We start from the raw sequence: 14943 nt of genomic DNA, 5'->3' as shown, positions 1-14943 counted from the left end.
TCTCTCTCTCTCTCTCTCCCTCTCTCTCTCTCTCTGTGTGTGTGTGTCTGTCTGTCTGTCTGTCTGTCTGTCTGTCTCTCTCCCCTCCCTTCTCCCTCTCTCCCTTCCCACTCCCCTTGGCTTCTTGAAACAGAGCTTGTTTGTTTAGTGGCCCTGGCTGACCTGGAACTTATTCTGTAGATCAGGGAGGAAGGCCTGGAACTCTGAGATCTGCCTGCCTCTGCCTCCTTCCAGCAGCAGGGCCAGACTGTTCTCATGGACTACACAGTAACTGAAGCACTGTCTCTGTCATCTGAACAAGTCCCTCATGTAGTTTTACCTTACTAGTGAATACTACTAATGTGCTCGCCTTTCTCTGGGTGCTTATTCGTTCTTGGAACTCCTTGTAACTGTCCCTGCCATGGATCCCTTACTGGCTCAACATGGTTTGTCTCAGGTCAGTTAGTAATATGACTAGTATTATCCCTTGACAGTATCTTTATATGTAGCCGGAGGTACCATAGAATTGAGTGTGGAGCCTGCCTTGCCCTCATTCCTCCAATGGCTCCTCCTCTGATTCCCAGTGCAGGAATCACAGAAGGGAGACCCTGCAACCTCTTTGTATATTTTAATAGAAATGCTCATAAACAACCACAGTGTGTTAGTAGGCTTGGGCTGCCACTAGAAACTAGCCCAGACAGGGTAGCTGAGATGTTATTCTTCACAGTTGTTGATGCTGCATGTCTGAGAGGAGCCTGCCAGGGTAGCTAGGTTGTTCTGCACACCCTCTTCCTGCCTTGCACTCCCCTACCCCCTGCCCTGTCACAGGGTATGTCTTCACAGGGTTCTGAGGAGAGCAAGGTCCCTGCTGTTCCTTAGGATAAAGGCAGAACCTTAGCTCACCCTGAGGTAGCACTTTCCTGTCCTCCTCTAACTGCCTCCCACTGAGCAGAGCTTTAAGCACCAGGAGTGTCCTGCTGACATGAAAGCAGCCAAGCACAAGCACAAAGGCCAGCTTCCTTTGAACTACAGAGTGGTGAAGGTTGCATTGCAGTATCTAGAGCACTGCACATTACTATGGCCTGTGAAATATTTGCCTTCAGAGGACAGAGTCAGGGGCAGAGGAGAAGTTTCCCATTAGCATTTAAAAGGTCACTGTGGCCCTGGCTAAGGAGGAAACACCTACAGAGAGAAGAAGATTTCTGCAGTCACCTGGTTGGTATGGGACATTAGCTGCTGGGGTATCATTTGCAACTCTGCAGGTGGTCAGGAAATTCACAACCCCATATTCTCCTTACCTCAGGGAAATGACCAGGCTTGTGAGGCTGAGCCATCCTCTTTCAGCAGAGGGGTCTCTTTCCATCTGTTTGACTGCTCTTATCTTCTCTGACCTTAAGCATTCAAAATTAATTCCCAGTTTATGATTCTTATGGTTTCTACCTATGCCCTGCTTCAATAGCCTGGCAGATAGGGTTTTAAGTAAATCACGGCATGTACCACGTAATTTTCTGTACAAAGGAAGACGCTGGGGAATTAATATTAATTATGTATTCTCCCTGACAACTGGGATCATACAAAAGGCATACAGTCACATAACCTCCCCTTCTCTCCAAATTTGGAAAAATCTTTTTTCCCCTTCTATTTTTGTACACTGCCTTGTATCATGTAGCTCTGTGTAAGCTCTTCCCACCAGTCTTTGTAGACATTCTACATAAATTTCCATCTCTTGGTACCCTAATGCATCACAGTTAGGGGTTCTTTGACCTGTAACTCTCCAGATACTGCGCGTTCACTGTGCATCCTTCTCTGAAAGGGCAGCTCTGTAGTCTTCTCCTTAGTATATCAGGGGTTGCTATTGACTACAAAAACAGCCTCTCAACATGAGAGCTAGTCCTTCTCACACAGACAGTGAGAGGCAGGCAACTGTGGCCACTGAGCAGCTAGCTCTCTAGGGTGTCCACATCCTAGGATCTGGGAAGGAAAAGAAAGCAGCTGGAGAGGGAAGGGGTTTGGATGGGCGAACTCCATAATCTCTCTCTTATTCTGCAGTGACAGGGAATTGCACCAGCACAAAAAAAAAAAAAAAAAAAAAAAAAAACCGCTAGGAGTCCAGCATCCTCCTAGACTCTCTGAGCCTTCCTCACGAGCGCATAGGTACAATCAGGACTCTTTCCTGTGCTTTGCATCCTGGCTGTGCTTATGTGAAAACAAAACAATTCAAACCACCCCTTAAACATTCTCCTGGTTCGCCCCAGAAACACGCCTGCGCATTGGGTAGCACTAAGGATTGTTGACCCAGCAGCAGCAGCACCACAGAAAAACTGGGGTCCAACCCACAATCATCCTAGCACAAGTCCCTCCTCTTCTCCCACGCACTTCCGGCGACGCCTTGTAATTGACAATCTCTGTGCTCTGCGGATCCAGCAAAGCACAGCTGACCCCATCAAGAGTCCGGAGAGCCTCCAGCCAGCCCGGCCACCAAGCGACTAGATCAGCCCAGAGAGCGCAGCGTCATGGAAGGCCAAGGCAAGGTAAAGAGGCCGAAGGCCTACATGCTCAGGCACAACAGGCGGCGCCGTCGGCGGAACCCCATCCCGTTTCCAGAGCTGTTTGATGGCGAGATGGACAAGCTCCCGGAGTTCATCGTGCAGACCGGCTCCTACATGTTGGTGGACGACAGGACCTTCGACACCGACGAGCTCAAGGTGACGTTCCTCATCACCCGCCTCAAGGGCCGGGCCCTGCAGTGGGTGATCCCCTACATCAAGATCGACAGCCCCCTGCTCAATGATTACAACGGCTTCCTGAATGAGATGAAGCGGGTGTTCGGGTGGGAGGAGGATGAGGACTTCTAGGCCTCTGGCAAGCCTGGCCTGGGGTTGGGGCTCCGGGAGGGTGGGCTGCTGCTGTGTTGTCCTGTGGCTGCAGCCGGGGTCGCCGAGTGCGCCCTCCCCCCGGGCCCCCCTCCTACCCCGAGAACTCCCCCACCTCCCGCGCCCGCCCTGCCTGGAGATCTCGCATGCGCGCGCCCCTGTCTCCTCCTGTGTCCTAGCCTTTGTTCCAGGAATAGCTCCCCAGGCCCCTGCTGCTGTCCCTGCTGGGCCTGGCTCTGGAGAGCACAAGGCCTCCCACTGTTGACAGCTCAGCCCATCCCTGGCAGGTTTGGACACTGTCCCAGGCTCCAGCTGCAAGATGGGCTCCTGTCACCTAATGGACAGATCAACTGCCACCTGATGGACATGTCATGCTGTCCACTGCTTTCTATCTGGTGGACAGACTGCAAGCTTCTGCCCATAAGGCCTGTGCTGACGCTGCCATTTCAAGCCCCTGCACAACCCATCTGTGGACTGGCTGCTGCCCTTAAATGATCTGGACTCACCTGGGAGGTACCTGGGCTGCCCAAGGCCCATGGACATTGATTCACCTTCAGCGGGACCCTTCCCCTCCCTGCTCCCAGAAACCTGCTGTCTCCCATTTTGTCTTGTGGACTAGCTGGTTTTCCTGAGAAACCAGCTTGCAGCTCTTTCTCTGATGTGTATGCCTTTTCCAACACAGTAGCCCCTGTGCTCTTTCCTTCTTGTCTGTTCTACCTGTACAGAAGCCTTTTCCTCACGTTGAATAAACATCAGATGCTATTTAAAAGGAAATGGAGTCTTACTTAGTATAGCATCCTACCACCCCTCCCCACAACCTTACCCCTGCAGGTGTCTGCACATGGGATCGATGTCTAGATAAAGACATGTTCATGGCCTGATGTTCGATCTCACAGCATACTGCAGATATGAGATTCACCTGGTAGCCACACTGGTGGAAGCCTTACTACTAGGCAGTCACAGATGGTGGACCTTTATGCCCTTCAGGAGATGGACCTTCATCTAGTTTTCCCCATTGCAGGCTAAAAGTCATAAAGGTATCTCTGGGTTGAAATGGTTCCTTATAGGAACAATACTGAAGACACAGGAATAATAATAGCTAATTGTCAAACCAAGCACCACCGAATTTGTCACTGAAGTCTAAAAATGTATGTTATCCATCGTTCACAGATCCACCTGAATTGAACTGGTGTGTTAATAAAACCATGGACATACATGCTAACATGCTTCTATGGGGCATGAAAACTTGAATGCCAGACTGCTTATTCATTTAGATCCAGATCTGATTGATTACGCACAGTGTAATACAAGGCGTTTTATCCAGTGGGAAGGGGCAACTACTGTTCATATTTCCTTGCTAACTCTTGAAATCTATTATGTTGAAACAAATCTACTATCTCCTATATTACTAGAAAAAATTGGTATCCCAATACAACCAGATAATCCTTGAGTCACCTTTCAGCATCATATGTATTCTGCTTCTTTCTAATATACTTGGTGGTTCTCCTGAACCTGTATGATTGCACAATACTGTAGTGTATCTCTTCCTTTTTATTCCTTTCCTTCCTTGGAACAGGGAAACTTTGGCCATTCTCACATGCAGTGGTGTATATCTCCATCAACTCTATATTAGAATATGTCATATTTATCTCAGAAGTGCTACCACTGGCAAATTTGCCTCAAATGTACATAAAACATAGTATTATTCAAATTAAATGGAGAATTCAAAGTGTTTCATGAAATGGACCCTATGCTGTGCCAGATTCTTAAGATCTGGGTTTGGTTGGTTGTTTGCTGTTTGAAAAGCAGGCTTGTTAGAAATATCAGAGTGTGGAGCACTAGTATACATACTAGTATACAGCATCCTAAAACACTGAAACCTAAGTCAGGTCAAGGGCGAATAAATATGTGCCTGCATTCAACTTGTTGAAGAGTCATAAGGAGTGATTTTAATCATGCTTTTAATTTTAAATAGATACCCCTAGAGAATTTGGGAAATGTTTGGAAGCCTCTGTCGGAGTCTGGCTTATTCCCTGTGATCTACCAAGGGCTATGCTGTCTGGAGAGCTGAGTGGGGTGGCTCAGATCTACCCTTTGGGCAATCCTATCCTCTTCAGCAGCAATACAGCTGAAGCAACAGTTGTGCGGTGAGTGCCCTTCCTTAGGCCTGAATGACTGAGTCAGAGAATGTTCTAGTCTACACTGGCCCCTTCTTCCAAAACCTTCTCTCATTCTGAACATATCCTGCATTGAGTCACACTCCACACCAACCATTCAGGTGCAGGTGAGCACGATTCAATAAATAGGGAACAAACAAAGAATAACTTTAAGAAGCTTTATGTGTTTTGCTAACATGTGTGGCTGTGAGCCATAGGCATGCAATATGCATTAAGCCCAGGGGATGGGACCAGACACCCTAAAATTGGGATTACAGCCCCTATGAGCAACAAAGTGTGTACTCAGAAGGAACCAGGTTGCTTTAGGAAAGGAGTGGGTGCTTTTACCTGCTAATCTAGGTTTCTACAATATAAAAATTATGTTTTTATAATTAGAAACATCTTTCTGCCCTTTGATACAGAGTCTTATCCTCACGCCTTTCTATTCTTTGTGGTTTTAAGTGAGCAAGTATTTTTGCCTGCATGGCTTCAACACATTCCAACAGGTCCCTATTGTCTGAAGAGGGCATTGAAGTTGGAAAGGGTTGACAGATACCACCCGGGTTCTGGGAATTAACCCTTTTCCTCCTGAAAAGCAGCAGTTGTCCTCAGAGGTTACTTGTTCTTAAAGGAAAAGCCACGAATCCAGTCTCTACTGTACTTGTTACACTCAGTTTTCCTTGGCTTTTATGTTCTATAAGACACCCAAGCTTTAACCTGGATCCTTGCTTCACAAGCTTAGGGAAACGTGAGACCTGGAAGGAGGATGATAGAGTAAGACAGAAACAAATTTAACATATTTTCTATTTGGGGGTTAAGGGAAGTAGTGACCTGGGGCCTATAATTGATGAAACTTTCAGGCAAGTTGTGTGATCCTCAAATCCTCAGAAGTTTAAAGAGTGGAGCAAAGCAGGCTCTGATGATGATTCAGTCTCTCTAGGTCCTGTTTTTCTTGGGAGACTCCTACAAAAACACTGTGGAAAGGCTTAACTCTGCCCTTAGTCCCAGTTGCCTAAAGTCAGCTCTTCCTGTAATGTCAGCCTCAGGGCTGGGATTGAGTAAGTCAGGGCATTCCTTTACAAGGACACCATCTGCTTGTGCCTAGGAGCCTGTGAGAAGGCAGACCAAGAGAGGCAGGCAGGGACAGAGCAGAAAAGAGCCAGAGCCAGACAGAGAAACTGAGTCAGAGAGGGAGACTGAGAAGGGGAGGGAGAAACAAACACACAGAGAAAGAGAGAGAGGCAGAGAGACAGAGACAGAGATTGCATACAAAGACCCTCCTCCCACACTCTCACTCACCCCCCACACCCACCCCTGAGAGCACACAGATCTCATGACCTCATGGTGCCTCTAGGGGTATTTGATTTACAGCTGTGTTTTCTAGTGTAGGAGACTTGGAGACCACCTACTGCAACTAGACATTCTAAGCTCCCCTGAGCTTAAAGTGAAAGGTAAGAGATGCAGGAACTGGAAGGACAAACATCAGCAGCACTCACACACACCCAGTGGTAGGAAATGAGTCAAATGGAAGCCTAGTGTGGTCCCAAAATACTTTACAGCTTGGGAAGTGGCCACGCCAAAGAGGGAAGGAAGAGTAGGAACAGGGGAAATAGTAAAATCATTGTGAGAACAATGGTGGCCCATAAACAGAGAGGCCAAGGCAAGTAATCAGGGCCCCTGCAAGTGCTTGGGTTTGGCTTTGGGGGAGGAGAGAAAAGCCTGACTTGTAGCAGACAGTGTGGTGGACAAGAGAATGGCTGCTGTGAGCACTGATCTCCTGGACTGTCACTAGGGTCCTGTCCTGCACACTTTGTTCCCAGATGGTGACTGCATTCTCTCACTCTGTCTTCCTCTTGCTGTGCAAGCTCTTACTCCCTCTCAGGGTCAACAGACACAGGCTGCTCAACAGTCTCACTGCAAGGCCAGACCTCTGCTCAATGCCCAGGTGCCTTCCTCAGTCACAACCCCTGCCCTCTACAGCACAAGGCCCAAAGGAGCCTGGAGGCTCTTATGCTCAGCCTGCTGTGCTTGTTTCTCTGTCATTACAGCAGGTTTCCCCCTGATTAGAAGGAAGCCTGCCAGATTCTCACAAGCCTGTTGAATAAGCAGATGGTGAGTCTGTCAACTCGTGATTTGGGCTACAGACAACTGTGGATTTGGGGCTGCAGCCTTAGCAGAGGAACATATAATCCCAGCAGAAAGAAAGTAATACATCTTAGGGAAATACATGAGGCCTGCATGTAGATGAGAGTTGACTGAGGAACAAGAAGAAGGATGGGCACGAGAAGCAGATGATCAGAACAGATCACAGCCTGTCAGATGGCGCAGTGCACAAGGGCTCTTGCCACCAAGCCTGACACCCTGAGTTTGATCTGGGGAGGCCTTGTGATAGAGAGGAGAGAACGGACTCCTGAAAGTTGTTCTCTGAAATCCGTGTGTGCTGGGCATGTACACAACCCCAAAACACACACACACATACACATACACACACACAGGCATACACACAAGCATGAAGATAAATGAATAATTACAGGAATATAATAAATCAACAGTGTATGCAGACAACCTTACGTTATGTACTTCTGAGCATCAGTTGAATTATTCCTTTCTGCATTCATTTGTTCTTCTGTGGTTGAGTGTAGAAGACAAACTGCTTATGTGGAGATCAGAGGAGAGCTTGGGACAGTCGGTTCACTCCTTCCACCAGGTAAGTTCCAGGAATTGACAGCATGTCACCAGGCTTGGAGCCTGCCTTTATCTGAGCAGAGCCATCAAACCAGCCACAAAAGCACATTCTTAAGATATACTCGAAGCCACAGCAGCAGCGGTCGCCATCTTGGTCCGGGACCCGCCGAACTTAGGAAATTAGTCTGAACAGGTGAGAGGGTGCGCCAGAGAACCTGACAGCCTCTGGAACAGGCAGAAGCGCGGAGGGGCTGAGGCAGCACCCTGCGTGGGCCGGGGACAGCCGGCCACCTGCCGGACCGGAGGACAGGTGCCCGCCCGGCTGGGGAGGCGACCTAAGCCACAGCAGCAGCGGTCGCCATCTTGGTCCGGGACCCGCCGAACTTAGGAAATTAGTCTGAACAGGTGAGAGGGTGCGCCAGAGAACCTGACAGCTTCTGGAACAGGCGGAAGCACAGAGGCGCTGAGGCAGCACCCTGCGTGGGCCGGGGACAGCCAGCCACCTTCCGGACCAGAGGACAGGTGCCCGCCCGGCTGGGGAGGCGACCTAAGCCACAGCAGCAGCGGTCGCCATCTTGGTCCCGGGACTCCAAGGAACTTAGGAATTTAGTCTGCTTAGGTGAGAGTCTGTACTACCTGGGAACTGCCAAAGCAACACAGTGTCTGAGAAAGGTCCTGTTTTGGGCCTTCTTCTTCGGCCAGGAGGAGGTCCAAATACAAGATATCTGCGCACCTTCCCTGTAAGAGAGCTTGCCAGCAGAGAGTGCTCTGAGCACTGAAACTCAGAGGAGAGAATCTGTCTCCCAGGTCTGCTGATAGACGGTAACAGAATCACCAGAAGAACAATCTCTAAACAGAGTCAACTATAACTACTAACTCCAGAGATTACCAGATGGCGAAAGGTAAACGGAGGAATCTTACTAACAGGAACCAAGTCCACTCACCATCACCAGAACCCAGCACACCCACTTCGCCCAGTCCAGGGAACCCCAACACACCTGAGAACCTAGACCTAGATTTAAAAGCATATCTCATGATGATGGTAGAGGACATCAAGAAGGACTTTAATAAATCACTTAAAGAAATACAGGAGAACACTGCTAAAGAGTTACAAGTCCTTAAAGAAAAACAGGAAAACACAATCAAACAGGTAGAAGTCCTTACAGAAAAAGAGGAAAAAACATACAAACAGGTGATGGAAATGAACAAAACCATACTAGACCTAAAAAGGGAAGTAGACACAATAAAGAAAACTCAAAGCGAGGCAACACTAGAGATAGAAACCCTAGGAAAGAAATCTGGAACCATAGATTTGAGCATCAGCAACAGAATACAAGAGATGGAAGAGAGAATCTCAGGTGCAGAAGATTCCATAGAGAACATCGGCACAACAATCAAAGAAAATGGAAAATGCAAAAAGATCCTAACTCAAAATATCCAGGAAATCCAGGACACAATAAGAAGACCAAACGTACGGATAATAGGAGTGGATGAGAATGAAGATTTTCAACTCAAAGGTCCAGCAAACATCTTCAACAAAATTATTGAAGAAAACTTCCCAAATCTAAAGAATGAGATGCATATGAACATACAAGAAGCCTACAGAACTCCAAATAGACTGGACCAGAAAAGAAATTCCTCCCGACACATAATAATCAGAACATCAAATGCATTAAATAAAGATAGAATACTAAAAGCAGTAAGGGAAAAAGGTCAAGTAACATATAAAGGCAAGCCTATCAGAATTACACCAGATTTTTCACCAGAGACTATGAAAGCAAGAAGAGCCTGGACAGATGTTATACAGACACTAAGAGAACACAAACTGCAGCCCAGGCTACTATACCCAGCCAAACTCTCAATTATCATAGAGGGAGAAACCAAAGTATTCCACGACAAAACCAAATTCACGCATTATCTCTCCACGAATCCAGCCCTTCAAAGGATAATAACAGAAAAAAACCAATACAAGAACGGGAACAACGCCCTAGAAAAAACAAGAAGGTAATCCCTCAACAAACCTAAAAGAAGACAGCCACAAGAACAGAATGCCACCTTTAACAACTAAAATAACAGGAAGCAACAATTACTTTTCCTTAATATCTCTTAACATCAATGGTCTCAACTCGCCAATAAAAAGACATAGACTAACAAACTGGCTACACAAACAAGACCCAACATTTTGCTGCTTACAGGAAACTCATCTCAGAGAAAAAGATAGACACTACCTCAGAATGAAAGGCTGGAAAACAATTTTCCAAGCAAATGGTATGAAGAAACAAGCAGGAGTAGCCATCCTAATATCTGATAAGATTGACTTCCAACCCAAAGTCATCAAAAAAGACAAGGAGGGACACTTCATTCTCATCAAAGGTAAAATCCTCCAAGAGGAACTCTCAATTCTGAATATCTATGCTCCAAATACAAGAGCAGCCACATTCACTAAAGAAACTTTAGTAAAGCTCAAAGCACACATTGCGCCTCACACAATAATAGTGGGAGACTTCAACACACCACTTTCACCAATGGACAGATCATGGAAACAGAAACTAAACAGGGACACACTGAAACTAACAGAAGTGATGAAACAAATGGATCTGACAGATATCTACAGAACATTTTTTCCTAAAACAAAAGGATATACCTTCTTCTCAGCACCTCATGGTACCTTCTCCAAAATTGACCACATAATAGGTCACAAATCAGCCCTCAACAGATTCAAAAATATTGAAATTGTCCCATGTATCCTATCAGATCACCATGCACTAAGGCTGATCTTCAATAACAAAATAAATAACAGAAAGCCAACATTCACATGGAAACTGAACAACACTCTTCTCAATGATACCTTGGTCAAGGAAGGAATAAAGAAAGAAATTAAAGACTTTTTAGAGTTTAATGAAAATGAAGCCACAACGTACCCAAACCTTTGGGACACAATGAAAGCATTTCTAAGAGGGAAACTCATAGCTATGAGTGCCTTCAAGAAAAAACGGGAGAGAGCACATACTAGCAGCTTGACAACACATCTAAAAGCTCTAGAAAAAAAGGAAGCAAATTCACCCAAGAGGAGTAGACGGCAGGAAATAATCAAACTCAGAGGTGAAATCAACCAAGTGGAAACAAGAAGAACTATTCAAAGAATTAACCAAACGAGGAGTTGGTTCTTTGAGAAAATCAACAAGATAGATAAACCCTTAGCTAGACTCACTAAAGGGCACAGGGACAAAATCCTAATTAACAAAATCAGAAATGAAAAGGGAGACATAACAACAGATCCTGAAGAAATCCAAAACACCATCAGATCCTTCTACAAAAGGCTATACTCAACAAAACTGGAAAACCTGGACGAAATGGACAAATTTCTGGACAGATACCAGGTACCAAAGTTGAATCAGGATCAAGTTGACCTTCTAAACAGTCCCATATCCCCTAAAGAAATAGAAGCAGTTATTAATAGTCTCCCAGCCAAAAAAAGCCCAGGACCAGACGGGTTTAGTGCAGAGTTCTATCAGACCTTCAAAGAAGATCTAACTCCAGTTCTGCACAAACTTTTTCACAAGATAGAAGTAGAAGGTATTCTACCCAACTCATTTTATGAAGCCACTATTACTCTGATACCTAAACCACAGAAAGATCCAACAAAGATAGAGAACTTCAGACCAATTTCTCTTATGAACATCGATGCAAAAATCCTTAATAAAATTCTCGCTAACCGAATCCAAGAACACATTAAAGCAATCATCCATCCTGACCAAGTAGGTTTTATTCCAGGGATGCAGGGATGGTTTAATATACGAAAATCCATCAATGTAATCCATTATATAAACAAACTCAAAGACAAAAACCACATGATCATCTCGTTAGATGCAGAAAAAGCATTTGACAAGATCCAACACCCATTCATGATAAAAGTTCTGGAAAGATCAGGAATTCAAGGCCAATACCTAAACATGATAAAAGCAATCTACAGCAAACCAGTAGCCAACATCAAAGTAAATGGAGAGAAGCTGGAAGCAATCCCACTAAAATCAGGGACTAGACAAGGCTGCCCACTTTCTCCCTACCTTTTCAACATAGTACTTGAAGTATTAGCCAGAGCAATTCGACAACAAAAGGAGATCAAGGGGATACAAATTGGAAAAGAGGAAGTCAAAATATCACTTTTTGCAGATGATATGATAGTATATATAAGTGACCCTAAAAATTCCAACAGAGAACTCCTAAACCTGATAAACAGCTTCGGTGAAGTAGCTGGATATAAAATTAACTCAAACAAGTCAATGGCCTTTCTCTACACAAAGAATAAACAGGCTGAGAAAGAAATTAGGGAAACAACACCCTTCTCAATAGCCACAAATAATATAAAATATCTCGGCGTGACTCTAACGAAGGAAGTGAAAGATCTGTATGATAAAAACTTCAAGTCCCTGAAGAAAGAAATTAAAGAAGATCTCAGAAGATGGAAAGATCTCCCATGCTCATGGATTGGCAGGACCAACATTGTAAAAATGGCTATCTTGCCAAAAGCAATCTACAGATTCAATGCAATCCCCATTAAAATTCCAACTCAATTCTTCAACGAATTAGAAGGAGCAATTTGCAAATTCATCTGGAATAACAAAAAACCGAGGATAGCAAAAACTCTTCTCAAGGATAAAAGAACCTCTGGTGGAATCACCATGCCTGACCTAAAGCTTTACTACAGAGCAATTGTGATAAAAACTGCATGGTACTGGTATAGAGACAGACAAGTGGACCAATGGAATAGAATTGAAGACCCAGAAATGAACCCACACACCTATGGTCACTTGATCTTCGACAAGGGAGCCAAAACCATCCAGTGGAAGAAAGACAGCATTTTCAACAATTGGTGCTGGCACAACTGGTTGTTATCATGTAGAAGAATGCGAATCGATCCATACTTATCTCCTTGTACTAAGGTCAAATCTAAGTGGATCAAGGAACTTCACATAAAACCAGAGACACTGAAACTTATAGAGGAGAAAGTGGGGAAAAGCCTTGAAGATATGGGCACAGGGGAAAAATTCCTGAACAGAACAGCAATGGCTTGTGCTGTAAGATCGAGAATTGACAAATGGGACCTAATGAAACTCCAAAGTTTCTGCAAGGCAAAAGACACTGTCTATAAGACAAAAAGACCACCAACAGACTGGGAAAGGATCTTTACCTATCCTAAATCAGATAGGGGACTAATATCCAACATATATAAAGAACTCAAGAAGGTGGACCTCAGAAAATCAAATAACCCCCTTAAAAAATGGGGCTCAGAACTGAACAAAGAATTCTCACCTGAGGAATACCGAATGGCAGAGAAGCACCTGAAAAAATGTTCAACATCCTTAATCATCAGGGAAATGCAAATCAAAACAACCCTGAGATTCCACCTCACACCAGTGAGAATGGCTAAGATCAAAAATTCAGGTGACAGCAGATGCTGGCGAGGATGTGGAGAAAGAGGAACACTCCTCCATTGTTGGTGGAATTGCAGGCTTGTACAACCACTCTGGAAATCAGTCTGGCGGTTCCTCAGAAAATTGGACATAGTACTACCGGAGGATCCAGCAATACCTCTCCTGGGCATATATCCAGAAGAAGCCCCAACTGGTAAGAAGGACACATGCTCCACTATGTTCATAGCAGCCTTATTTATAATAGCCAGAAACTGGAAAGAACCCAGATGCCCCTCAACAGAGGAATGGATACAGAAAATGTGGTACATCTACACAATGGAGTACTACTCAGCTATTAAAAAGAATGAATTTATGAAATTCCTAGCCAAATGGTTGGACCTGGAGAGCATCATCCTGAGTGAGGTAACACAATCCCAAAGGAACTCACACAATATGTACTCACTGATAAGTGGATACTAGCCCAAAACCTAGGATACCCAAGATATAAGATACAATTTCCTAAACACATGAAACTCAAGAAAAATGAAGACTGAAGTGTGGACACTATGCCCCTCCTTAGAAGTGGGAACAAAACACCCATGGAAGGAGTTACAGAAACAAAGTTTGGAGCTGAGATGAAAGGATGGACCATGTAGAGACTGCCATATCCAGGGATCCACCCCATAATCAGCATCCAAACGCTGACACCATTGCATATACTAGCAAGATTTTATCGAAAGGACCCAGATGTAGCTGTCTCTTGTGAGACTATGCCGGGGCCTAGCAAACACAGAAGTGGATGCTCACAGTCAGCTAATGGATGGATCACAGGGCTCCCAATGGAGGAGCTAGAGAAAGTACCCAAGGAGCTAAAGGGATCTTCAACCCTATAGGTGGAACAACATTATGAACTAACCAGTACCCCTGAGCTCTTGACTCTAGCTGCATATGTATCAAAAGATGGCCTAGTCGGCCATCACTGGAAAGAGAGGCCCATTGGACACGCAGACTTTGTGTGCCCCGGTACAGGGGAACGCCAGGGCCAAAGGGGGGGAGTGGGTGGGTAGGGGAGTGGGGGTGGGTGGGTAAGGGGGACTTTTGGTATAGCATTGGAAATGTAAATGAGCTAAATACCTAATAAAAAATGGAAAAAAAAAAAAAAAAAAAAAAAAAAAAAAAAAAAAACCACCCAGTTGTGCCAGCCCCAAAAAAAAAAAAAAAAAAAAAAAGATATACTCTAGACACTATTGTCTAAAATACAGTACAGGGAAACATTTACCAGTTTGAACCTGTCAGTATCTCTGCTCAGGAAGACCATTTTCAAAATTGCTTTCTCATAAACAATAGGATGGCATACACACCCTTTGATGTGAATGTTCTGTTTTTAAATTATATGTGCTTACCCTGAAGGTTTTGCTTTTGTTTATTTTGGGGGGCTTTGTTGGTTTGTTTGTGTGATGTTTGTATATGCTTGGTCCAGGGAGTGGCACTATTAGGAGGTGTGGCCTTGTTGGAGTAGGATTGTCACTGTAGGCAGGGGCTTAAGACCCTCATGCTAGCTGCCTAGAGTCCATTCTTCCACTAGCAGCCTTCAGATGAAGGTGTAGAACTCACAGCTTCTCCTGCACCATGCCTGCCTGGATGCTTCCCTGCTTCTACCTTGATGATACTGGACTGAACCTCTGAACCTGTATGGCAGCTCCAACGACATGTTGTTCTTTATGATAGTTGCCTTGGTCATGGTGTCTGTCCACAGCAGTAAAACCCTAACTGAGAGAGTTTGGGTTTTTTTGAGACATGGCCTTGGTCTGCAACCCTGACTGTTCTGATACCCAT

The 14943-nt window shown here is 45.1% G+C and overlaps 1 protein-coding gene across 1 annotated transcript; it reads left to right on the top strand.

Annotated features, from left to right (window-relative positions):
* The first annotated feature begins 2353 nt into the window (after window positions 1–2353).
* Rtl8b (retrotransposon Gag like 8B) lies at window positions 2354–3626 on the top strand. The gene has a single exon (NM_001018063.2). It carries the CDS (start codon window positions 2493–2495, stop codon window positions 2832–2834), a length of 342 nt encoding a protein of 113 aa, NP_001018073.1. The 5' UTR covers window positions 2354–2492; the 3' UTR covers window positions 2835–3626.
* The last annotated feature ends 11317 nt before the right edge of the window (window positions 3627–14943 follow it).

The sequence above is a fragment of the Mus musculus genome, chromosome X (assembly GCF_000001635.26).
Source record: "Mus musculus strain C57BL/6J chromosome X, GRCm38.p6 C57BL/6J".
Lineage (NCBI taxonomy): Eukaryota > Metazoa > Chordata > Mammalia > Rodentia > Muridae > Mus > Mus musculus.
Note: the sequence above shows the minus strand (reverse complement) of the source record. Positions and strands in the feature narration are given on the sequence as shown.

What these genes read in the sequence shown, in the direction of transcription:
- Rtl8b (NM_001018063.2), top strand. Translation starts at nt 2,493, where the DNA reads ATGGAAGGCCAAGGCAAGGTAAAGAGGCCGAAGGCCTACATGCTCAGG.